Below are 25,721 nucleotides of genomic sequence, written 5' to 3' on the forward strand. Positions count from 1 at the left end.
GGAAGTATGCTCCTAACTGTTGTTCATTACTTTGTCTCACACGAATCTGCTTTCCCGCTCTATACCAATTCGTGCCAGGAGTCCTCAGAGGGGTAGACTAGAGAGGCCTTCGTTCCTGGGAAGTCTGTACTGCCTCCTTCAGCCACGGGAAAGTTTATCTAAGTCCAAAATCAACCAAGACGGTGATTCTTCATTTTTACATCATTCTTTGCCCTCTTTTCTCAGGATGACACTTTAGCTGCTCGAGGAATTTAAAACAAAGCTGAATATTTCTTGGCAAACACAATTATTTCCTGGCCTAAATCACCCAGTGATTTAATTGGTATGTCATTGTGTATGTGTGTGCTTTAATGGGAATTCCATGTGGTATCATTGGGAAATTAGGAGAGTCTTCTAGATTTATTGCTTATACTTTAAGGGCAGACTGCTGGCTTCCATCCAAGAAGTGGAGAGACGTTAAGTTGCAAAGACCATTAGTGTCTGAGTATATTCTTCCGATTGCCTGCTATTTTGAAATTAGCTTGGCAAAAGGTAAAAATCAGAACCAATAGTGAAATACTTTACTCTTTTGAAACTTGTAAAGTTCATCAAAACTATCTTACGGGGGGACTTGGCATCACAGAAGTCCTGATGTTCTTTCTCTGCCTACCAACATCTTTTTGAAGCTTTGAAGGAATTTTGGTATGTCTAGAGTAGAAGTCAAGCCATAGATTATTCTTCATTTTTAAAAAAGGAGTTTTAGATTATCCTCGACTGTAGCTCTCAGGAAAATATTTAAAAACATTTCCAAAACCCAACTCAATTTTGTGTGTTGACCACAAACACTGTAGACTGCAAAGGCAATTGAGCAGGGGGTGGGGGTGGGGGGCGATCAGCTGTTCTCTTGATCTTCTGGATACCATGAGTATGGTAAAAAAGAAATAGCCACGTTGTTTATTTTTTTAACTTAATTCAGTGAAACAGACTTGACTACAGACCTGACTGTTGTCACTTGTGGTCTTAAGATTCTCTGCCCGTCCCACTTAATAGGCTTCTATGCATAATAGCCGAAATAGCTGTCTTTTATGTTGCTACTTTGTAAAGTTCAGGAGTCCTAACACCTGAACAGTGTTTAGTTACTGACTTGTAACAAATACTGCCTGTAAAGGATTATAGTTGAGGGATCTATGTGGAGTTCTATTCAAAACTGAGGTCTTGGGGATCCCTGGGTGGTTCAGTGGTTTAGCACCTGCCTTCGGCCCACGGGGATCCCTGGGTGGCTCAGTGGTTTAGCACCTGCCTTCGGCCCACGGTGTGATCCTGGAGTCCCAGGATCAAGTCCCACATCGGGCTTCCTGCATGGAGCCTGCTTCTCTCTATCTCTCATGAATAAATAAAATCTTTAAAACAAAACAAAAACTGAGGTCTTACTACCAGCCACCTCCCTCTGCCATTTGAATTTTGCTTTTAATCACTAAAGTTTCTCTTGGATCACTGAACCAGTCCAGGTGTCCTACAGACCTGGTGTTAAGCTGTTGAGCTATGGATAAGGCAGGCTGGTGGGGGCCCTGACTGGATTGCATGGGTCCAGAAGCTTCCGGAATTCTGTGTGCATGCTTGTGTGTATGCACATGTGCTATAGCTCTCACCAAATTCTCAAACACCTGTGTGTCCCCACATAAGCTGGGACTCTGTTGAGGTAAATGGAGGAGGAAATGAGAGGATTTTAGTGATGTTGGTCCTGGTGGTATTGCTGAGAGAGGGATGGTGACAGTAGTGTTATAACTGTGTAGCAATTCACACTTCCCCCAGTTTCAGATGTGATCAGTGTTTGAAAGCCTGGGAATATCAATCAAACCTTCAGCACATCCATCCTTGGATCTTGAGACCATTTTGTGCCTCAACCGGTGAGCACACATGAATGAGAGACACCTGTACTGACAGGGGTGCTGGACTGGGTGTTGCACAGTCTAGGACTCATGTTGTTTGAGCACCTTCATCTTTGTTCATGTTAACCCTAGTTAATGCCAGACAAGTGACGCAGACCTGGAATCTGGCAGGCACTCAGTAAATGGGAATGGCATGTTTGTAGGGGACTGGTTCTAGGAAATCCCATTTGTCAACCTTTTCTGCATAAAGGAAGCTCTGCTCGCTCAATGCAGAGACTGATACTGCTCTGCTCTCAAGATTCCCACCAGTTGGGGAAAACCAAGGCTGTTGAGATTTGAGTGTTTGGTGGGCTGGAGGAGTGGCTGAGGTGGGGAGGGGGTGGGGGGGAGAGAGATGGCAGGGGGGGAGGAAGGGGGAGGAGAAGCTTGTTCACATGCTTGTTAACATTTGAGGGTCTTTGACAAAGGAAGTCTAATGCCCTGCCCCGGTCAGCCGGCGATTGCCCCCCGGGAGGCCCCGTTGTGCACAGGAAGTCAGACACTAATGATGTTAGCAAGGGGACAAAGGCGCCCAGCCTGGGAAGGGCCTAATTGCTGTGTCCGGCTCCCAGGCGGCCAGCCTCAAGCTGGAGGGGGCTGGGCAGGATGCGCTAAGTGTTAACACCTGGAGCCGAGCTGCTGACTTCCTGGTGCTTTTTTTTCTTCTGTGTGGCTGGGTGAGCACACATACAGACACACACACATATATTTCACAAATCCTGACTGCATCTCAGGGGGACATTTTGGGATGTGGTATCGAAGAGACTAGATGGAAATGGTTCAGTCTGGAGGTCACACTGAAATGGGGCAGGGCTGAGAACCAGTTTCCCATGAGCCCCCTTGATCTGCCCACGGGGCCTGGTGACTGGCTTCCCCTCTGGGCTGGCTGATTCCCTCCCTTACCCCCAGGAAATGTGGGAAAGGCCAAACGTTGCAGAGAGACAGATACATATCGGGAGAGGCACTATTGCTTTGGCTTGAGACATTCTAGTTAGCCCTGACGGGAGGATGCTCCTGGGGGAAAAAGAGATGAAGGTCTTGACCATTGTTTCTTGGAAAAAGAGATGAAGGTCTTGACCATTGTTGACCTGGGGTCTAGGGAGATAGGATGGTGGCAGAAAGAGGAATGGAGATGTGGTTGGGGACACCTGCCAGCGCCCAAGGGGGGTTGCATATCATGACTGTATGAATCTACATCTGGAGGGGTTGGTTGGAGGAGCTGCATCTCAGGGAAGTGGGGAAGCCCAGATGTAAATCCTCATTTCAAAGTGGGGTCTCTAGATTCTTCCATGTCTACACATGGCTTTGGAGCTGGGACCTGAAGCCCTGGCTTCTTCTGGGAGTTCAGGAATGCCCCCAGATAATGTAAGAATGTTTCTGGGGGAAATTGGGTAAGGAATGTTTCTCCCAGGATTCTCCTATGGGTTCTAGAAACCTTGAACCCTTAACAACAATTAAAAATGAAGACCTCCTGCCTTGGCCAGTATCCCTGCCGGGATGGCATTAGTGGCTTACTTCCTGCAATGGCAAGTGACAGAGCTGGAGCCTTGGGTCCCTCCTATGCATAGGCCAGCAATGGGAGGCAGCTGTGTGCACAGGTTGACTCATTTGGATTTTTTTTGCAGCCAGAGAACAGAGTTTAAAAGGGATGCTTGAAGCCTGTCTCCTTCCTAGAGGAAGGGGGAAAGCCACAAATAGCTTTTGAAAAGGGGTCTAATGTTGACTCGCTGCTTCCCACTGTTATTGTAAGGAGGTTTTCCTCTCTGAGACCACCATGTGGACAGAAATAATAGGCTGACAGAAGGGGTCGCCTTGCTTTCTAGTATAGCCTATGATATTTCGATTAGCACTAAAACCTAAAAGGGCGGCCTTCCATAATTTCCAAATATGTGAAATCCACCTTGAAGGAAGCACATGTGTGGGGCACGCAGGGGACCTGCCTGGCTGGAGGAGGCTGGGTCCCCATGGCAACGTCACAATCCCCCATTTCTGCAGGCATTTGTGCTGTAAAAGCAGAATTCCAGATGTGATACAGTATTTCGAGACTCCGTCCCAGGGCCTCAGAAAACAGTATTTGAAACGGCACAATTCAGTGCATGCTCTCTGTGTGGTCCTAAGGCTTTTTATTAGTAGTTTTGTTTTGATCCTAACATTTCCTCTGAGCTTAGGCATAACAATCATGTGTACAGCGTTAAGTTTTCTTCTATTGTCTAATCACTGTTTTGCCCTTGCAGGAAGATACTTTCTTGAGCTTCTGGAGTGGAGTTTTTGTAACTACCTATAACAGCTAAGTGAGAGCAAGCTGGTAGCTGGTTTGCTGGGTGGGTGTTTGGGTGGTTGGTTGCTTGCTTGCTTCCTTTTCGTACCCAGTATTTACAGAAAAGCAGTTAGATCTGTGTCTTCGAAGTTGTCTCTCTGTGCTTTTGAAACTGCAGATGGGTTGACTGTTACCTTAAAGATGCCAGTTCTTTACCATGCGGTTTTCATTTGAGTGGATGGGAGTGGTGTGTGCAGCTGAGGGAAAAGGTCTGGCTCTCTATCCCGAGGCATGTTTTATAGCTTGCTTTTAATGTTTTGAGAATTGGAAAAATGGAACAATCCTGTCTATTTGTGAGTATCAGCCATGGGAGAACACACAGCCCAGATCCTTAACAGACTTAATTGGAAAAAATACTTGGCCTTTTGCTTTGTGAAAACCAAGAAGGCTGCAACGCTTTGTTTTGTTTTGTTTTTAAACCCAGGAGAAAAGTCAGTGTGTGTGTGTGTGTGTGTGTGTGTGTGTGTGTGTGTGTGTGTATCTCCAGGCTTTAACTGCATGTGTATATTCTAGTGGCAAAGCAATGAGAAAATTAAAGTCTGGAGCCAGGAAAAGACACTTAAAAATATATCAAATTCCATTTAGGCTACTGCCAGTTAGAAAGGTTGCTATTGCAATATATAAATTTTATCAAATCTATACATTGTATACCTTAAACTTATACAATGTTATATGTCAATTCTATCTCAATTTTTTAAAAGTTGCTATCTTAGAAACAACTCCTTAAATGCCCTAACACATCTTTTATCTTTAGTGAATGGATTTCCTTGGGCATAAGAGTGGGGGAGTAGAGGAGGGGTAAAAAGCAACTGAGATGGAAACTAGAGCTCTCAGTTTGATAAGCAAAACACATGGTAACTTGGCATAGGTTGGCTCCATGTTAGAGCTCAGAAACAATTGTCCCTTCAGCTTTCCTTTGGGGAGCGTGAAATTAGGAACATGTGTGTGCTGATTAGCAACATGTCAGAGATGAATCATGATTACGGCTTTGGTCTGGTACACAGGCAGTGCTTTGGAGTAGTGATTTCCTACCTCCTCGAGCAAATCTCTCTAATTAGCTTAAGATCTCTGGGTCTTTTTGGGCCGACTCAGTAATTGCTGGTGGGAACACACCGGCACTCCCCCAGAGCTTGTGTGTTCCCTACTAGACATCCAAGACCTCACCTCCCCAAATCAGACAGCTGGCACCCTACGTTTCTGAAGTTGGTTGCATCTAGTTGGAAAGTGAGAGAGAACAGCTCCCGGGAATGTGGAGAAGAATATCTTGAATAGATCCAGACCCAAGCTGGCTTTGTGATTTATTTTCCTTGTGTTTTGGGTTTGCCTGCATTCTCCTCAGCTTACATCACCTGGGGCTTCTCTGCTTTTTGCTGACTTCTTCCACCCCCTCTCACCGCCCCCCCCCCTTTTTTTGTTAAAGGTTTGAACTGAAGTGGGATCTGACTTCATTTATGAAACCATCTGAAGCAAACCTGTGCAAACTAAATTGACCCCTTGTTCTGCCTCTTGCCTTCACCATGTCCACTAGTGATAGGCAAAAATGTCAGTCTTGCATTTTAAGCCTCACTGAGCTGTCTGCTATCTTTTAAATATCATCGACACTCTGGAAACCAAAAGTGGAGGAAATGTTAGGAAAAATAGTATAAGTTGGTCTTAGTTTTTTAAGTAGTTGCTCAATGTACCTTTAAAAACCATTCTCTCAGTTTTTTCTGATGGATGCTTTTTTTTTTTTTTTAAGATTTTATTTATTCATGAGAGACACTGAGAGAGAGGCAGAGACATAGGCAGAGGGAGAGGCAGGCCCCCTGCGGGGAGCCTGATGAGGAACACATCAATCCCAGGATCCGGGGATCACAACCTGAGCCAAAGGCAGACGCTCAACCACTGAGCCACCCAGGCATCCCTCTGATGGATGCTCTTGTTTAAATTTTCACCCAAACTCAGTTCACTAAAATTTTTACCAGTTTTCTGAGAGGTCCTTCCCTAACTGATTTGAAAGCAGTCTTGTTTAGGCCTTACTGTTTGGCCTGCCTTCCCCTAAAAAGGGAGGTACTATAATTAGCACAGTTCTTTTCAAAATGTGTTTTTTCAAAATGGCAGCTAAGCTGTTTGGAGCTGGATTTGAAACGTTGCTCTGGGAAGTTGGTGTCTTCGGTGGCCTTAGAATCCCCAAAGGCCCCTCAGGAAATGGGCCCTCTGATGGCCGCTGGTGGCCAGAATTGGCTGCTTTGTGTGGGATCCCTCCCTGTGGTTGGCTTTGTGTCCAGGCCTTTGCTTCTTTGCCTGGGTGGAACATGGTATGGGTTTTGAATTTTATTTCTTTAGAGTACTTATGGATTATCCTCCCCTCCCCCTTTCCTGAGTAAAAGATGTTTTCTCCATTATGTTCCCATTTGCTCCTTCAGTCCACTCACTGTAGAGTGTTCATAGCAGAGCCCCAGGCACCTGGGTCTTGCTTTGCAGTTAGCATTGGAACAAATTAAAAGCTGCCCTAAGTGGCAGCAAATGGGGGAGGTTGATTAACTAAGAATGTGATACCCTGAGGCCACAACATTGACATTTATAGATTTTAAGTAACAGGCAACAAACAAGTACTCTTACTTGTAAGCTCATTGAATATCAAAATGGGTATAGTAGCTAAAAGCTTAGAATTGTTTACTGAAAAACAGCTTCCAAAGCCATTGACCAAGCTTTGTAAATTGCTTACCCATGTCCTTTTAGTGTGAGCTCTGATTCCAGGCCCATAAATCACCCTGTCACATGAAGCTAGGTTCTCTTGGGTTCTCTGTGTGCATTACTTGGCTTCATCATGAATTCATTTATTCAGGCAGAAAACCACTACTTATCAAAGGCTGACTAGGGGCCAGGCCCAGGATCCTGGTGCAAGCGTGGGGGAGGATGAGAGAATAGGAGGCTACCCTGGTCACTTTGTGTTCAGAGTCTCCCCATCTGATCCAACCTGAGCACTCACCGGAGATGGAGGGTACTGGGTCACCCAGTTCCCACCAACACCATTCCTTAGTCTCGTGGTTAGTGCCTCTGACTCCTTGCCCTGTCCATCTGTCTGCTGAAACCATCAGGTCTGGATACTGAGACAGATCATACCTGGAGATGCCCTTTCCTGGAAGCACAAATTCATTATCTTTTAGTTGTTGAAGTCAGAATTTCAACAGTGAGTCTTACATGGGGCTAAAATCAAGGTGTTGGCAGGGCTGGCTCCTTCTGGAGGCTCTAGGGGAGAAATGGCTTTTTGTCTTTTCCAGCATCTAGAGGCTGCCTACATTCCTCGGCTTATTGGCCCCTTCTAGAGCTCCATCTTCAAAGCCAGTAGTGTAGCATCTTTAAATCCATGTCAGTGTCAAGCCAGTAGTGTAGCATCTTTAAATCCATGTCAGTGTCTCTGCCTTATACTTCTGTGGTCATATCTCCTTCTCTGATCTTCCGGTATCCCATTTATAAGAACCGTTGTGATTACATTGGGCTCATCAGGATAATCCAGAATAATCTCCCCTTCTCACGTTCCTAAAACTTAATCACATCTATGTAGTCCTTTTTGCTATATAAAGTAACTTGGGTTCTGGGAATTGTGATGTAGATGTGTTTTGGGGAGGGGATGGGGGTATTACTCTGTGTACCATGGAGTATAAAGAAAACAGTAGTGCTTTGTGGCTAGCCTGTGCATGCCATTTCTCATGTGGTTTCTGAGGGCTCTGGAGCAGCAGGAACATTATTTGGGATGTGAACTGAAGATAGCCTGGTGGAGCATCTGTCTGATGCATGTGCTGAGAAGACATGCATTGGACAACTTCCAAGATGAAAGGTCTTCTAGTAGAAACAGAAGCTGGTCCTTGCCATAGAACTGAGCTCTGTACTCTGTTGCCTCTGAGCTCAAGGACCAGCCTTGATTTTTTGTGGAATCAGAATTACCATTTCGCATGTACATTGGCAGAAGTGTCATGCCGATCAAGTTGTGGAGGGTGGATCATGATACTTCCATCAAATGAGTATGCAGGTAGATCTGTGTGTCAGGAACACAGTATGATAGAGCTAGACTAAAGTGGGAAACCCATGAAGGGAACAGGACCTGGCTGATGGGAAGGGCATTCTGGGAGCACTTCCAGAACACCTGCTGAGCTGTAATGGAGTACCTAGAAGAGTCTGGCTGGTAGGGAGAGAAGTGGCTGAGAAGATAGGCAGAAGCCACATCAGGAATGTTCTACAAGGACAGGGAGCTGATGGTGGGCTTGAAACAGAGGAATGAGGATAGATTTAGACATTATGAGATCACCTAGGTGGTCAAAGCCCCTTGAGATTAGGACCCAGATCTGGTTGATGGCCAAGTGCCTAGACCTGCAGGGCTTGGGTCAAGGTGGAATGCTCTGTAAGTAGTAAACCGATGCTGTATTCAAACCTCACTGTTCTTTGAGGCCAGCTCACTGGGCCCCCTTCTGAACAGCTCTGCATATAGCACATTCCTTATTTGGAGGGATTAAGTTCTTGCCTGCAGGATATAGCACATCTCACTACGTTGGGCTTCTTTCCACAATACGTTACTCATTGCAAGTGCCCAATAAATACCTGTTAAAAACATGCTGCAATAGGGGTGCCTGGCTGGCTCAGTCGGTAGAGCATGTGACTCTTGATCTTGGGATTGTAAGTTCGAGCCCCACCTGGGATGTAGAGGTTGCTTAAAAATCTTTAAAAGAAAAATATGCTGTCATAGAAATATGGGGAGAACAAGAACAAAGTGAAAAGCTGACAGTCCTACAAGGTAGGATGACTGGTCTTGACTGGTCATTAGAGTCCTTCATACCTGAGAACATGCTATTCAATGAAATGTATTTCTTTTTGAAAAGCACTTCCTCTACATGGCTTCACGTGGTCCTTCTTAAACCCCTTTCCCAGGGGAAAGTCATGCGAATTATATTTTTAGGAAAATAGTTGAGGAGCTCGGACCCAATGGCGCAAAGTGGTTTGCCCATGGTCACCAGCAGGAGGATGGAAGGATTGAGGTACTTACCTTGGCTCCCTTGCATTTTTGTTTCCCTCCCATGATGCTCCCATTTCCTCTCTCTTCCTTCAAGCTTCTGGTGTATGCTGTCCTCACTCACCCTTGAGTCATCCTCTGTGAGGTGCTGCCTGTGGCATTCATACACTATATGCTTATTTGATGCTAGCTCTTCACTTCTAGCTGCATATACTTTGTATGTCACACTGAGGGTTCTTGGAGGGTCAGGGTGTGATTTGAAATTGGTCTATGTCAGGACATCTGAGTAGTTCAGTGGTTGAGTGTCTACCTTCAGCTCAGGGCATGATCCTGGGTCTGGGGATCGAGTCCTGCATTAGGCTTCCTGCAAGGAGCCTACTTCTCCCTCTGTCTATGTCTCTGCCTCTCTCTCTCTCTCTGTGTCTCTCATGAATAAATAAATAAAATCTTTAAAAAAAGAAAGAAAGAAATTGGTCTGTGTCCTTTGCATATGATCCATGTGCCCAATTAGTCTCTTTGAAGGAATGAGTTACTTTGCTCCTGAGGACAGGGACTGTGGTTGTTTGCTAGGCTATGTGCCTAGCATAATGTCTGGCTCATTAAGAGATGGTGAGTGATTATATATCCTGGGGCTTTGTAAGGGAGGAGATAGGAGTTAGGGTGTGGTTTGGGTGTTTGGGGCATTTCTAGGGGTTGTGGTGGGGATTGCATTGTTTCCTGCTTGGTTGTGTTACTCTGGTTCTGGCCATCTGGAAGCTGGGCATCCTCTAGTGGCACACTAGAGGCCATAAGGAATTAAAGAGGCATTTAGGGTTTTAATAAGAAAACAACTCTTTCCAAAATATTTCAGCTCAGGGGAGAAAATCCAGACTCTTATGTATGTGGGAAAGAGAGGATGGAAACAGGAAAGCTGGAGAAGGAACGTGAATCAGGAAGAAGGGGAGCCCCAGTAGATCATGGGCTAGTATACTCTGTTGATTTAGATTCCTGTTGTTGTTTTTCTCACTTGAATTAGAATTCTGTTATGAGTGTGTACATGCACCCATATGTGCATGCACATCCCTTTCTGCACAGCTGTGCTTTCCTAAGGTTTATCTGAGCTCAGGGATACAGTTTCAGTGAGCATGCCTGGCTTCAGGATAAGAAGCGTGAACATGCCTCCAGCATATGAATGTGATGGGGTTGTGGCCTGAGACCCTGGGCTCCATCAGAAATGTTCTGCACATTGTGTCTCGGTGTGACAATTGCCCATTAAATACCAGGCTACCAGCATATGGTTATCCCCAGCATCCCCTTTGTTGAATGGAAACTTTAGCTGTGTGGTTAGAATATTTTCCCATCATTTAGCATTTCAGAATTCACTGTTTTTTTTTTTTTTTTTTGAGAATTCTGCAATTAATGCTGAATGGCACATTTGCAGATTATTACAGAAACGGTTAAACCAGAGTCGGCAGATCTGTAGCTGCTCTTTCCCATGATGGCTAAGTGGTGGGTTGGAAAAAGGTGGGGCAATGGGAGGATTCCGGTGCTCCCTCTGTGGATGCTGTAATTAAAGTGGGGAGTCTGGCAGGGTTGTTATCCCTGCTATTAAGAGTGCAGATGGCTAACGGCCACATCACCAAGAGTTAGAGTTAGCCCTTTTAAAGTCTTTTTTTCTTTTTCTTTTATGACCCACCCTATATATTCCAAGCATAGGTATAGATGTAGTGAAGAATTTTCTCATTAAAAGTAATGGCTTATTCCCACACTCATTCCCGGTCTTGGAATGAGAAACCTGTTTCCTTAGACTTGAGGAATTGCCTATCTGTCGTGGCTTAATAGAGCTTTTGGACGAGAGTGTCTGGTAGGCGAATTTTACAACCAATCAGTGCTCAAAGCAGATCCAACTGGAAGGGCTCCAGCTGGCAGCTCATGGTCTCTCTCCCAATTTTACTGTTAATGAATTATTATTTAACCCCCAAACACAGAACAGCATGCTCCTATTATCTTAGGGGAAGTGAGTGCTCATGATGCTCTTGACCTGGTACTTAGGAATCTCCCGGGCTGGAGGGAGGTTGGCAGCCAGTGGCAGAGAAGGGACACAGAGTGGATGGGAAGAGTGGTAGATATTGCTCGGCAACTGGCATGACCTCGAGTCTTTGCAATCTTGTGTGTGTTTGGACTCTATGGGGATCTGTGGTGGAAAAGCAGATTGGCTTCTCTCCTCATCATGTTCTCTTGTTTTCCCACAGGGAGTGGGGCCGGCCAGCAGAAATAGTGGACTGTACAACATCACCTTCAGATATGACAGTAAGTAACTGGCTTCACCGCTGAAGAATGGAGCCCTTTCTGTGATCTAAATCTTACACAGTTGTGTTTAATCAAGGACACTGCAGGTCTTGGGGTTGAAGAATTTTCTGAACCTGCTCAGGTTTGTCAATAGACCTAAAGTGGCTCAGTCTAATTAAGCCACTCAAGTAGGTGGGAGCTTGAACAGATCAAGTCCTCTATAGTGTTGGGAGAAATTGTGTATGGAGGACTCTCCCCTAGCCCCAGGTCTTCAAGGCATTACCATGTCCTTAAGAACAAAGGCAGATGCCTGTAGGGGGGCGCAGCAAGGGACAAATGAGTGAAGCTCCTCAAGTGCAGGGATGCTAGGAAGCGGTGGGGACTGTGGCAAACTGGACAGCACTTGGTAAGGACTGTGGCAAACTGGGTCTGAAAGGAGCAATGGCTTCTCCATTCCAGCTCATTGTAGCCTTGAGGAGTTCCCCCTGAGGTAGCCAGATGAGATTTTGAAGGAAGAAAGATAAATTGGCTTTTTTTTTTTTTTGACTAAATGTTTTTTTTTAATATTGGCATCTATCTTAAAATGTTCAGCGAGATGCCTGGGTGGCTCAGCGGTTGAGCATCTGCCTTCAGCTCAGGGCATGATCCCAGTCCGGGGATCAAGTTCCACATCAGGCTCCCTGTGAGGAGCCTGCTTCTCTCTCTGCCTATGTCTCTGCCTCTCTCTCTGTGTCTCATGAGTAAATAAATTTATTTTAAAATAAATCTTTTTTAAAGACTTTATTTATAAATAAAATCTTTTTAAAGATTTTTATTTATTTATAAATAAAATTATATTTTATTTCCCTGAGGGAAGCCCAATGTGGGACTTGATCCCAGGACCTCAGGATCATGACCTGAGCCAAAGGCAGATGCTCAACCACTGAGCCACCCAGGTGCCCAAATAAATAAATTAAAAAAAATGTTCACAAGCACAGAGTGGGCCCAGTGAATGTGTGTCTGTGTCCCAGATTGGCCCAGGGGATCTCCAGTTGGCCATCTCCGACTTGGGCCTGGGTTTCAACTGTAGTGCCCTGCCTGTCCACTGTGAGCTGTGGCAGGAGACTTGACTTCTATAAGCCTCAGCTTTCATGTCCTGTAAAATAAAGATTAGTTTCTTCCTCAGCATCATGTTGAGGCTTAAATGAGGCAATGCTTTTAACTGCTCAACTTAGTTGGCCTGTGATGTGCACTCAGTAATTGATATCTGCCAATATTAGCAGTCATTCCAACTGGAATTGGAATACAGCATCTTCTTGGCCCTTTCTCTCGAGGATGTGTGGCTTTGTCTGGCTGAATCGTTTCCTAAGGGCAGGGTGGGGTGCTTTTTTCTGATTGAGCATACAGAATCCCCCTCAGCAGCTGTTTTCATGCTTAAGAAGGTAATTATATAGAATTGTGAGCATTTTAGCCTTATGAACCATAATTTATACGTAAAAATGTTAACAAGAGGGAGCTTGACTCCTGTTTAGTAACTCCTGACATTTGATTCATCTCTTGGAGAAGATTATGAATCCATGTTAAGTAATGGGTGTGGGTCACAATGAGGCTTCTGAAATGATCACTGCTAAAGCAAGATTTTTGAGGTTGTGTATACAATCTAACAATTTTAAGATACAAATATGTGTGTCCAATTTATGTCCACAGTTGCTGACGTGAGTACTTTAAGTTAACCAATGAGGACTTCTATTTGAAACAGATATTTCATGTTAGTGGTGTGTTTATGCTCTGGGTAAATGTTATAATGCTAATGAAAGATTTGCAAGTCCATGATACTTAATTCAGCTAAGTGAAGACATGTGTAAGAGATCTCTCTTTGAGCTACAAAGTTAATTTCTAATATATGCTCTTGGTCCTGGCAGATCTTGTATTACATTCAAGAGTTCAAAATTTTCTGGTCAGCTGCAAACAAGTATTTGCAGCTCTAATTTAATATGGGGTTTTGTGAAAGAGAATCTGTACCTGTAAAACTTAGAAGTATCTTATTGTTTTCTTCATGGGACTAAATATTTGGCCCACGTGCTTGATGCCTGCCTCTTAGTCATTTTCTTTCTTATTCTTCAGCATTTAATTAGAATTTAATTCGCAACTCGAATTGACTCCCGAGACATCTGAAGCTCGGTTGCATTTTGGCAGAATGTCATTTGGGCATAATTTTTTGGTAACCAGAATCCAAAATGTTAGAGTTGCTAATAATTGGATCCAGGTTTGTGTAAAAAATTTATTCATTGTTTTCCATTGAAAAGATATTTCTTTCTCTCTTCCACAAGGAAGTTTCTGTTATTGCTCAGTTGACTGGTTACTAGTTCTGTTTGAAATAGCTAAGAACCAATTACCAAGTTTTCACCAAAAGCATGAAACTACAAAATCTTATTTTTCTACTCCTTTGATGTTACGAAGAAAGAAAATGTCTTGCCATTAAGTCAAAAGCTAATTTCACAGGTCTCCATGTCTCCTTTCACGTGACATTTCTCATTTCTTCTTCAGGCTCTGAGGGGGTAATGCCTGAGTAGGTTGTAATACATTTTCTTAATTCTTAGACTTTATATTTGCATAATTATATTTACAGAAACCTGGAGAGTGCTAATTTTGGTGTTAGGAATGAACAAAGGAAAAAAACAACAACATGATTTACTCTTGTTCTTGCATCTTTTCCTAAAAGCTGTTTAAGTCAGAGGTTTCAATAAATGAAAATGTTTGAACTTGGGGAGCCTGGCTGGCCCAGTCCGGTAAGCATCTGACTTTAGCTCAGGTCATGATCTCAAGGTCCTGAGATCAAGCCCCATGTTGAACTCCCTGCTTAGCGAGGAGTCTGCTTCTCCCTCTTCCTCTGTCCTTCCCTGCTGCTTGAGCTCTCTCTCAAACAAATAAATAAATCTAAAAAAAAAAAAAAAAAAAAAGTTTGAACTTGACAAGTGTGATGGGATTTCGTCTTTTTTTTTTTTTTTTTTTTTAATATTGGGAAGCTAGTTTCAGCCAGGATTTTTTTTTTTTTTTGCAGGCTGACTCCAATTCAGAACTTACTGTAGTAATAATCTCTGTGCTGAGGATAGGGATGGCTATCCATCCAAGGCTGCTTTCTGTCCTGACCCTGGTCTGGTCAGCAGTGGAATCCAAAGCCACCCAGCTGGTCCCTTAACTGCAAAACGTTTCCTTATTTGTACAATATGGGTGTTAAACCACGTTTAAAAAATTTTTTTTCTATCCTAAAATTCTCTTCTCCACCCAGAGAACACATGTTAAATGCTTTCAGTGTCAATTTTCATTAGAGTAGAATTTGGTTTTATTAATTATTAACATCTTTTCAAAAGAAGTAATATTGAAATGTTGAGGTGGCTGCTTTTTAAACAGATGGAGTTTACAGAAAGGGGTCCACTTAGTGCTGTGAGGCAAGAGAGCAGGATCCAAAGCAATGTAGGAGCTAGCAGTTAGCAAAATGAGAGGGGGTGCATTGTAGTGCATATGTGTGTTGAAATTTAGTAAGAAATTTAAAAAGGAGGAATATTATGTGCATATTAAAAGACTTGGAAGGATGTTTCTTAGAAGTTGATAGTAGTTACCTTTGTGTGGTGGGAGGGCATGGATGACTTCTACACTTTTCTTATGTTCTTTTATAATTTTCAAATATCCAAGGAATGTTTTTAGTCATAAAAGTGGGAAATGTGGGGGCATCTGGGTGGCCTATTTGGTTGAGCATCTGCCTTCAGCCTAGATCATGATCTCCGGTCCTGGGATTGAGCCCCGTGTCAGGTTCTCTGCTCAGTGGAGAGCCTGCTGCTTCCTCTCCTTCTCTCTCTGCCTTCACCCCCCCCTCCCATGCTCTCTCTCTCTCACACACTCTCTCTCAAATAAATAAAATCTTTTTTAAAAATTTGGGAAAGGTGTGGCATACAGCAGGGGCAGGGGGAGTGCAGCAGACTCATTGAGCCTGAAAATCCCCGTTTCACCTCAAAGAAAAACACCATGACTTCAGAGGGATAATGAGTAGTTTGAATAGTTGATGGAACTGAGGACTTTTTGCAGCAGAGTCCAATGAGAGTTTTCAATTTTAACCATTGAGAAAGAAATGGAGATGAAGCAGTGTAAGAATTTTGAGTTGGTTTTTACCGGGGTAGCTGGTGTTTCTCCCTGTATGAATGGCCAGAAGAGCTCACAGCCATTCTCTGGAGTTCCATTCTGAGTATGGCTGGAAGCTTCTGACAGCTATTTAGAATCCTGTAGACTTTGAAGGTATCTTTAGAGATACCAGGTATCATAGCTGCTCACATGGTCATGGCTGCATTGACAGCTGGCAGTAAATTATGTTCTCAGACAATATCAGAGAATTGGTCTTCATTTTATGAGCAGTGTGGAGCTCTTTGAATTTGGTGGGCATTGTGGGTGTCTTTGCTAACACATGGTGTTTGGGAACAGAAGTTTTACCTTTGAGATGCTTGTTAACATTGAAGGTACTTTGCTTGTCACAAAGTCAGTACTGTTGCAGGTACTAATTGGATTGTTTAATAGTCTTGCTGTGAGCTACTCCTTCATGAATCCCATCCTCATACTGCTTCCTTTCCCTGTTCACGTTGCCTCCAAATTTCTTCTAAAAGCAAGCCCCAGACTATTTAGCCATTTGTTTCAAATCACTCTAATGCTGAAACCTGTTGAATTGATGTAAATAATTATTGATTTAGGTAAAGTATCATAATAGTAAAAAAGTTAATGCCAGATTCATAGTCAAACCGTATATACAGTCACACTGTATGTGATCCTCCTCATGCTGTCCTAGAATTTAACTTGAAGGGCAGGTAATGGTACTGGTGCCATAAATAAATCCTTCTGCAGTATCTTAGTTTTCCAAACAGTCAAACTTTGATGTCCTATTTGGGCTTGTGCAGTACACGTCTTGAGACAGAATGGATTTGGCCACCTCCAGACAGCAGCCCTGTGTGATTTGAGAAGAATGAACCTGGACATGGAAAAGTAAATGTTTTAATCTAACTGTTCTTTGTTCTCCTGACTCTCTAGACTGCACCACTTACTTGAATCCAGTGGGGAAGCATGTGATTGCTGATGCCCAGAACATCACCATCAGTCAGTATGCTTGCCACGACCAAGTGGCGGTCACCATTCTTTGGTCCCCAGGGGCTCTCGGTAAGTGGTCAAAATGGAGTCCACCATGTGGCCTTGGTGGGTAGTGAAGAATGCAGGGGTCCCATTGTGGCAACCTCCAGGGGCCAGGCAGGTCTTGACATAAGTGTAGGTGTGCTGTGTGCTTGGGCCCAGATACACTTCTTGCTTTGTTGCATATACTTGCTGGGCATGCACAGAACTTGATACTATGCCTATGGCTCATCTTTGAGTCCTTTGGCTGTTACTGAGAGAGATGTGGGTTTGCAAAATAATGGTGTATGGTGATAAATCACACTGAAGCCTTCACCTCTGGGTCTCAGCAGTAGTCGGGGAACAGGTGACCTGTCCGAGGCTGTAATGGCCTCAGTATCCAGCATTGGCCATCTCTGTGCCCATATGGATATCCAGGCACAGCACTGGCATATGTTGTGAGTTTTCAGGAATATTCCAGTTTTCATAAAAACCCATAAAATCAATTCTTAAATGTTGGCAACAAACTGAATTTATTTAAACTATGTGGGCTGAGAAAAACCAAAATGAAGAAACAGAAGAAAAAAAAAAAACAGAAAAAAACAAACCCATGTTATTTGGCCAGATTCAGGTTAGGGCAGAGTCTGCTTATCCTCTTTAATAATGAGTTGCTGATATATCAGATAGGATGGGATAGTTGGATGTGGGATGTGGGCAGGGCCCATTTGTTCAGATGTGCCTGGGTGTGAACCCAGATTCTGTGTTTACAAGAGCCCTCTAACCCTTGCCAAGCCCCGCTTCCACATCTGTAATGCTTCCCCGTCTGTAACGTGCAGATGACTGCCTCTTGGTTTATTGTAAGATTTCCAGACACACACATGCAGTATATTTCTAGAAAGAGCTTTTTTTTTTTTTTAAGTTTTTATTTAAGTAATCTGTATACCCAACATGGGGCTTGAACTCGCAACCTTGAGATCAAGAGTTGCATGCTCCACCGACTGGATCAGCCAGCTACCCCTAGGAAGAGCTCTCAAAACACAGTGGCTGTTGGGGCACCTGGCCAGCTCAGTTGGTAAAGCATGTCAATCTTGATCTCGGGGTTATAAATTCAAGCCCCACATTGGATGTAGAGATTATTTAAAAATAAAACCTTTAAGAAAAAAAAGTGGAAAAAAACCCTCATACTAGTGGCTACTGTACCATCATCAGAATCTGGTCCTCAACCTGCTCTTTGACATTGCCATCGAATCTTAGAATTAAAAAAAAAAAAATAGCCAAGGGAAAAGTAAAATAAAAGCCTGGATTTCTTAATCTGAACAGGATAAATCTCAGAAAAATCAGACTGCAGGAGAGGTGAGTGCAGAATGAGGGAGGATAGATCAGACACATGGGCCTGACTCACTTATCCTTGTAAATACTGCTGGGTCTGAAAGCAACGGGTTTTCCAAAAATAACATTATCTTAACATTTAAAGATAAAAACATTCTCTGTGGATAAACGGGAAGTGGTCATTCCATGTAAGGCTATACAGTTGAGGGGTTGGCCTGACAAATTGCAGGCTCCTTTAGAATGAAAGTAAGGGATGTGAGCGTGTAGTTGGAAAACTAACAGATGGAGCAGTGAGGGCAGAATGTAGTGCTTTTCCTGCAAGGTGATTTGTGGGTGGACAGGTTCTGTTTCTATGAAATTCTTTGAGATTCTATCAGGGAAAACCCTTGGAAGACAGAAGAGCATATGGGTTAAGAACACCAGCTTAGAGCCAGACACTCTTGGGTTTGAATCCCACACCTGCTGTTTAATTTCTGTGTAATCCTGGGTGGATTGTTCAGTGTCTCTATACCTTTTTCTCATCTATAAAATGGGGATTATATCTTCCTCCCATGGATGTTGGGAGGACTCATGAGTTTTAAATGATGGAAAGGAACAAATAAGTTCCTTCATTGGAAGCTGCTCCATAAAGTTGCTAAACATGTAACTATAAGGCATTCCGAGTATTGTGATAAAGGTGTTACTATGATAGAAGATTTACATTTGCTGCTTCTTCCCACCACCCTCCCCTCCCCCCAGGCTTGGCATCCTGTTTTTTTCAGGCAGGTCTTTTACAAATAAGGACTAGAACCACCTGCTCCCATCTCAGCTGATAAATTTTTATGAAATTGTGAAATGTACAGTCTTGAATCGTATTAATCACCCAGCTTTTGTTAAACAGGAGCTCTGGGGACATGGCATGAATTAAATCTTCGTATAAATAATGAGGATTTGTTCACTCTTTTTTTTTTTTTTTTTTTAATCTCAAAAGGCAAATTCCTGTGAGATCTGCTAACTGGTTGTTGGTCTAAGACCTTGGATCTTGTTAGCATATCTGAATCTTAGGCTGTGGGTCAGCTGGCTCTCACCCCCACAGGAGGCTTTGTACTTAAGATGTAATGTGGCTGAGTAGGTACCTGCGCATTCTATACCATGACCCCTGAAAATCTGAAGCTCTAATTGTAACTCCTTTGCCCTACTCACCATAAAATACGTGTTCTTCATCAAATAATGATAGGATTGGAGAACCTGTTCAAAAAAGATTCCCCTGTCCTTTGCCATCAATAATTTTCCCACCTGGTTAATTGCATCCTATGTCATTACGTTTGCCCTGTGGGGAAAGGGGTTGAAATTGTCTCCTCCTGTAGTGTTCAGAAAGAATGCGAAATCGATATCGCGCCAATTGAGGCTGACTTTGGGGATCTGCAGCTGCAGTTGGACCGTTCCAGTTTCCATGGGATGCAGAGCGCTGGTACTGGCTCTTGTGATCAGCAGAGCTTAATCCTCAGGTGGCAGGAGGCTGGGCCAGTGCCTTTCAGCAGCGCTGTGGGCGTCTCAGGGCTTCTGAGGACTGTATGAAGAGCACACACTGGGCAGCCCTTGGGTGTCTGCCTTTCAGGCCTGATTAGAGCAAGAACTGCTTTGTAAATCACATAGACATTCTAAACTATTTAATCTCAAGCCTAGGAACCCCTTGGGTGCAGACACACACTTTGTTAGGAATTTTGTGCATTACTCGGTGAACCATGCCAGCAAATACAGGATGAAAACTTAAAGCGGAAACATGGTTTGGGGGGAGTCCCTCGTCAGCATTGGGAATTATCATCAGCTAAATACACCCTGTCTGATGACCTAGAAATTATATATTACACTGTAGACATTTAGGATCAATTGTGACTTGAGCCTGAGTATTTGAACCCTAATGTCACAGAGGCAATGGGCATTTGTGAAATGGCTGGCTGGATTAGAGGTAATTAATTAGTCGTGATGGGACAGAGGAAATCACCTGGCCTGTACTAGAGGAATGCAGGGTATGTGGTTTTTTTCCTTTCTGCAAAACTTGGAAATTCTGGCCAAAGTTAGAATTCCTTTAAGTCTGTTGTGTAGGTGGAAAGGACGGTAATCTTGGAGGAAGGAAAGTGTGTTCAAAGGTAATTAGGTCCGCTTTTAATAAAAGCATTCTGCTTTGCTTAGGCATCGAATTCCTAAAAGGATTTCGAGTAATACTGGAGGAGCTGAAGTCGGAGGGAAGACGGTGCCAACAACTGATTCTAAAGGACCCAAAGCAGCTCAACAGTAGCTTCAAAAGAACTGTAAGTCACACGCAGAGAATGTGCTCCTGAAGACATGCCACTGTTCTGGGGGTCTGAATGGTCTATTGAATGCCTGTGAAACCAGAGAAGGGGGGCAGTGGGGTCCACCCCTCCTGCCAAGGTGGGCAAGAAATAGCTTGGCAACACCCTAAGCCTGCTCCACACCCAGAGAAACCCTCCAGCACCTCTTGCTGGTAAACACACCTCTCAGGTTACATGTCCTGGAAGGTGGCTTTGTGCTCTTAAGAATGTGTGAGCTCTTCCCCAAAAGCTTTGAGGTTCCGTATTAAGCAGACATGGCTGCCTTGCTAAAGGACAGGCAACATTGCTGATCTTTATTTCAGTTGAACGTGGTCCAGAAAGTAGACTCCAGGTCTGGAAGAGTGTCTGGGTGACTGTCAGGGAGGTCTGAAGGTCTTGTGTGTAGGCGGAGGGGTGGGTAATTTCTTCACGGTATCATGTCTGTTTTTATTCCCTTTTAGGGAATGGAATCTCAACCTTTCCTGAATATGAAATTTGAAACGGATTACTTTGTGAAGATTGTCCCCTTTCCTTCCATTAAAAATGAAAGCAATTACCACCCTTTCTTCTTCAGAACCCGTGGTGAGTATGCCCTGCTTGCCTGCTTCCCATGATGAGATTGCTCCTGATTCTAAGGACTTTTCAAAGAAATATATTCAAGAGCCCACCTAATACTGGTATGAAATCAGCATGGTTGAGGAGAAAAGCATCCAGAAAAGCAATTCTTGGAATTAAGATTTGGCCTAGGCAGAGTTCACCCAGCTAGAGATACCCATTGGCAACTTATTCAAGAATAGATGTGATGTTTGACTTTTTTTTGGAGGGGGGGCGCGCAGCTGCTGTAAGATACATATATATATATTTTTTAAAGATTTTATTTATTCATGAAAGACACAGAGAGAAGGCAGAGACATAGGCAGAGAGAGAAGCAGGCTCCCCATAGGGAGCCTGATGTGGGCCTTGATCCCAGAACTCCAGAATCATGCCCCGAGCTGAAGGCAGATGCTCAACCGCTGAGCCACCCAGGCATTCCAAGATATCCATATATTAAAACTACTTGGGGGAAAAAAACACACACAAAACAAAACAAAATAAAAAAAAAACTACTTGGAAAAAAAGAAAAAGCAAGACTATAAAGTATAAGTTGATTTTGGACACAAAGAGTACAGCATGAAATAATTCCATCTTTTTTAACCTGTCATCAGGAAGGTGGCTTTTGTGAATGCCCATTTTCAGGATTCCATTAAGACAGCTAATCAGTAACCCCGAGACTGCCTCTTTCTAGAAAGTTAATTTGTTTAACATCTGTGTGTCAGGCCCTGTTCTAAATGCTTTCTAAATACTGACTCAGTTTACCCCCATCTCCACCCTTCAAAGAATTTAATCCTCCCATATCTACTTATTAGATGTGGAATCACACACCCAGAGGTTAAAGAGCCTGGTGGGAGCTGGGATTTGAACCCAGAAGGCTGACTCTGGAGTCCACACTCCCCAGCCAACTGTGCTGGGTTCCCTTCTCCATCTGTTCTGTATGCGGTGTGCCTTTCCACAACCTGAATCACTGCTTTCAGATTTGGTTGCCCAGGCCTGAAGCCTGCAGCCATTCCCTCTTGCCTTCCTGGTCAGGCTTTCTGTCTGGCTTTCCAGGCCCCCAATGTTCAGCTGATAGTCCAAACTGCCAGCACTTCTATGTGGTCTGATTGCTGGCCTCATCCTCCTCTATGATGTTTTTGTTCTCAACTCTAGAACTCATACTCTGGTTGTTTTCTTTCTTTCTTTTTTTTTTTTTTTTTCTTTTAATTGTATTAAAAGAAATGCAGCAAAGTTATAACAGTCTCATTTTATTAAATAAAACATTATTTCATAAGGCAAAGATTATGTACATTTGACATCTCAATGTCTTACTCGTAACCAATGAGAGGATTCAAATATGTTTATGAAAAGCTCACCTTCGTCAGAACTAGTGTAATTTTTAAAAATTTTATTTATTTATTCATGACACACACACACACACACACACACACACACACACACAGAGGCAGAGGGAGAAGCAGGCTCCATGCAGGGAGACTGATATGGGACTCCATCCCAGTACTCCGGGATCACGCCCTGAACTAAAGGCAGATGCTCAACTGCTGAGCTATCTAGGCATCCCAGAACTAGTGTAATTTAAGATTAATTTTTTCCTATCAAAATCAATGTGTCTGTTTGGGGGTGAGGCAGAGGTGGGAGATACGTTTATCACCATTTCAGTGCACTATGATCTTGATGCTGTCTTTGGTTTCCTTGGTGTTGTAGGAACATTTGCCAGAACGTTCTCCCTGGGTGAGCAGCATTGGCATATTGGACTAGCTGTTTGGCCTCTCTCGTCATGTTTTTGTTTGTTTGTTTTTTTTTAAATCACATTCAAGCCCTGCTTCAAAGCCCTGTTGGCTTTGGTGCCTAGTGTTCAGTGTTGGTGCTACTACTTAGTAGATGTCTCGATGCCATTTTTTGACTCCCTCAGAGGATTTTAAAGTAGAATGCTAGCAAAGTTTATAATAACTCTAAGATAGTTCCAGAATCACTCCAAAGTCTCTTGTGCCTAAACACCTGTACAGTGGAGCAGGGCCTGGTTTTATTTCCGTTTACAGTTAAACCGGAACCTCCATGTGGCAGTGGCCTGAACATAGTCCTGCTGGCCTTGGCTGCTGGCCCTAAAACTATGTAATGCTTGACAAGCTTTAAAAGTCTGGGTGACTTTACACTCTTTTCATTTATTTGGCATAAAATGAACTGCATTAATATTTTTACATTGTACAATTTAAATTTTCATAAGATATAACTTTGCTGTACTGGAAATCATTGCTGAATTGATGTATTTTATACTTTTTCCAACACTATCCGGAACCGTATATTTCTATTTTATTGAATTATTGGATGAGGAAAATGTCAAATTGTATTAAAACTAAAAATATGCATCTTTCTTAATAGCCTGCGACCTATTGTTACAGCCGGACAACCTGGCCTGTAAACCATGTAAGTACAGCTGTTTTTGTCTTTCAAGTCTTGCCAGCACAGTGGTGCCGGGGTGGCCTCTGGGTGCTCATTCTGGGTCCTTCCTCCTACCAGTCTGGAAGCCTCGGAACCTGAACATCACTCAGCACGGTTTGGACATGCAGGTGTCTTTTGATCACGCGCCACACACCTTTGGCTTCCGTTTCTTCTATCTTCATTATAAGCTCAAGCATGAAGGGCCTTTCAAGAGAAAGGCCTGTAAACAGGTGAGCTGCTCTCCATACATTAAGGAATACTACATGTTTAATGTGACCCCTGGGCCCCTGGAATTTGGATGATTCAATGTGAATATTAGGCTTTAGTTCAGCAGTTGGTAGATATTCCAGAATGTTATGTCTCAGGGGCGTCCTTCATGCTCTCCAGTTATCTACACTCGGCTATTTCAGTGGTGATGAAGCCTGGGAAAGTTATTATCAAGGAAATAACAGAATTAAATATTTCTAGTTCATTCTGCTCTATTTTAAACATTAATTGGATGCTCGCTGTGTGCCAGTCACCAAGCTTTATGCTCACTGAATCCTTACAACTCTGTGCAACAGAAGCTGCTGCCATCATCCCACTTTACAGATAGGGTGACCTGAGGCTCCATGATGTCACCTGGCTTCCTCAAGGCCACGCAGCTAATCAGTGGAAAAAACACATCTAGGAGCAGTCAGTGGCTTACGATCATACACATAGGCCAAAGTTAAGTAGAAACTCAGCCATCAAGTTTTTAAGCTAAAGGAGGTCAGCAAGAGGGGAAAATGTTTTGTGAAAGTGCACAGGACTGCTAGATCGCCTCTAGCAAGCACCAGGAGAGGTTTTTGGTCATGATAGCAGAACTTAGCACCTTCCTAGACGTGCTTCTGTGTTGTTGAGTTTTGCTTTCCTGCAGGCTCTCACCTCTGTCATTGACCTTCTGCTCAAGTTGAAATTATGGCACATAAAATATGCACAAACATGGGCAGGTAATTCCTTTCCTCACCCTTTCCATAAGTAAAGGGTAGTCTAACTAGCTTCTTTGTCTGCAAATGAAGTAGTCCTGCTGAGGGCACCACTACGTATAGACTCTCATGGGGTTCTCTGGGCTCTCCTGGGCCTTCTTATCAGAGTAAAGTTCAGATAATGTGTAGCAGATAAACACGGCTGCTTTCTGATCTAATTTATGTATTCTGAACATAGTCACGACTGGTGGCAGGTCTCCTTCAGCTCTGGGGGGAAAAGAGAGGTCCAGATGACCCTTATCCAGGAAGTGAGTTTTAAAAGTGTTGTTTTGTTTCTTTGCAGGAGCAAAATACAGAGACAACCAGCTGCCTCCTTCAAAATGTTTCTCCTGGGGATTATATAATTGAGGTGTGCATAACTCAAGAAAGCCCTATTATTAATTCTACAGAATGAATCTAGTTCATGTAGAATTCCAACTGTTTACAACCCTAAAATTTCAAGCTATTGAGGGTGTGCACAGTTATCTTTTTACATGGTCCTTAATATGCTTTTTAAAAACTTTATATGTAATCAGTCTTTGATTTTTCTCACTCAGTATTTCAAATATTTCATACAAATATTTTTATGAAACCATATAGTCCACATAACCATGATTTAAGAATTTCTATACCATATTCCTTTGTAGGGGAGGAAGAAATTCCTTCTTTCCTCCATGGGTTCTTCCAGCTGGTTTAGGACTTAAATTGACATGAGGCAGATTAAGGATTTTGAGAAAAAAACCAGAGTCTTATTAAGTACTCACAGAGGCCCAGTAATGAAATTGAAACCCAAAGAAATTACAAAGGCAGGCACAGTTTTTATGCTTTTTGGACAAAGAGATAATAAATTTGCGAGGAATTGACAGGATAAAGAAAATGGATGTTTGGGAACTTTAATTAGTAAGGAATACCAAGTGGGATTTAGGCTGGGATAATAAGATAAAAAGTAACAAGGTTTGTTTCTATAGCTTTCTCGACCTTGAAGTCCCTATCTCAAACAATAAGGATATCTGTTTTTTTTTTTTTTTTTAATATTTTGTTTATTTGAGAGAAAGGAGCACATGAGCTGGGAGGGAGGGGCAAAGGGAGAGGGAGAAGCAGACTCCCTGCTGAGGAGGGAGCCAGATGTGGGGCTCCATCCCAGGACCTTGGGATCATGACCTGAGTTGAAGGCAGATGCTTAACTGACTGAGCCACCCAGGGACCCCAAGGAGGTCCTTTTTACTTCTCGATACAGTGAGGGTATTTGTCATATGGGAGATATATTTCCTGCTTTGAGGGGGACAGAGGGAGGATCTGCTTGTTGTACTGCTTGTTTCCCCAGTAGCTTAGTTTCAAAATATTTACCAATAGGCCATTGTGCTACCTACTGGGGCCCCTACACCATTAGACTACAAAAATATGTTCTTAAAACCTTGGATTTAAAAACTTTAAGTAGTAAAACAGAAAGGAAAAGTT

At 43.2% G+C, this 25,721-nt stretch overlaps 1 protein-coding gene across 2 annotated transcripts in view; it reads left to right on the forward strand.

Annotated features, from left to right (window-relative positions):
* The window catches only part of IL17RD (interleukin 17 receptor D), a 65,970-nt gene that overhangs the window by 29,037 nt on the left and 11,212 nt on the right, over positions 1–25,721 (forward strand). For both annotated transcript variants that reach the window (XM_038566114.1, XM_038566115.1), the window contains exons 2-8: positions 11,443–11,500; positions 16,529–16,654; positions 20,105–20,223; positions 20,706–20,826; positions 23,218–23,262; positions 23,356–23,507; positions 24,568–24,633. In XM_038566114.1, coding sequence (XP_038422042.1) covers positions 11,443–11,500; positions 16,529–16,654; positions 20,105–20,223; positions 20,706–20,826; positions 23,218–23,262; positions 23,356–23,507; positions 24,568–24,633 — 687 coding nt within the window. The remainder of the gene's footprint in view (positions 1–11,442; positions 11,501–16,528; positions 16,655–20,104; positions 20,224–20,705; positions 20,827–23,217; positions 23,263–23,355; positions 23,508–24,567; positions 24,634–25,721) is intronic.

This window comes from Canis lupus, chromosome 20 (assembly GCF_011100685.1).
Source record: "Canis lupus familiaris isolate Mischka breed German Shepherd chromosome 20, alternate assembly UU_Cfam_GSD_1.0, whole genome shotgun sequence".
In the NCBI taxonomy this organism is placed as follows: Eukaryota; Metazoa; Chordata; class Mammalia; order Carnivora; family Canidae; genus Canis; species Canis lupus.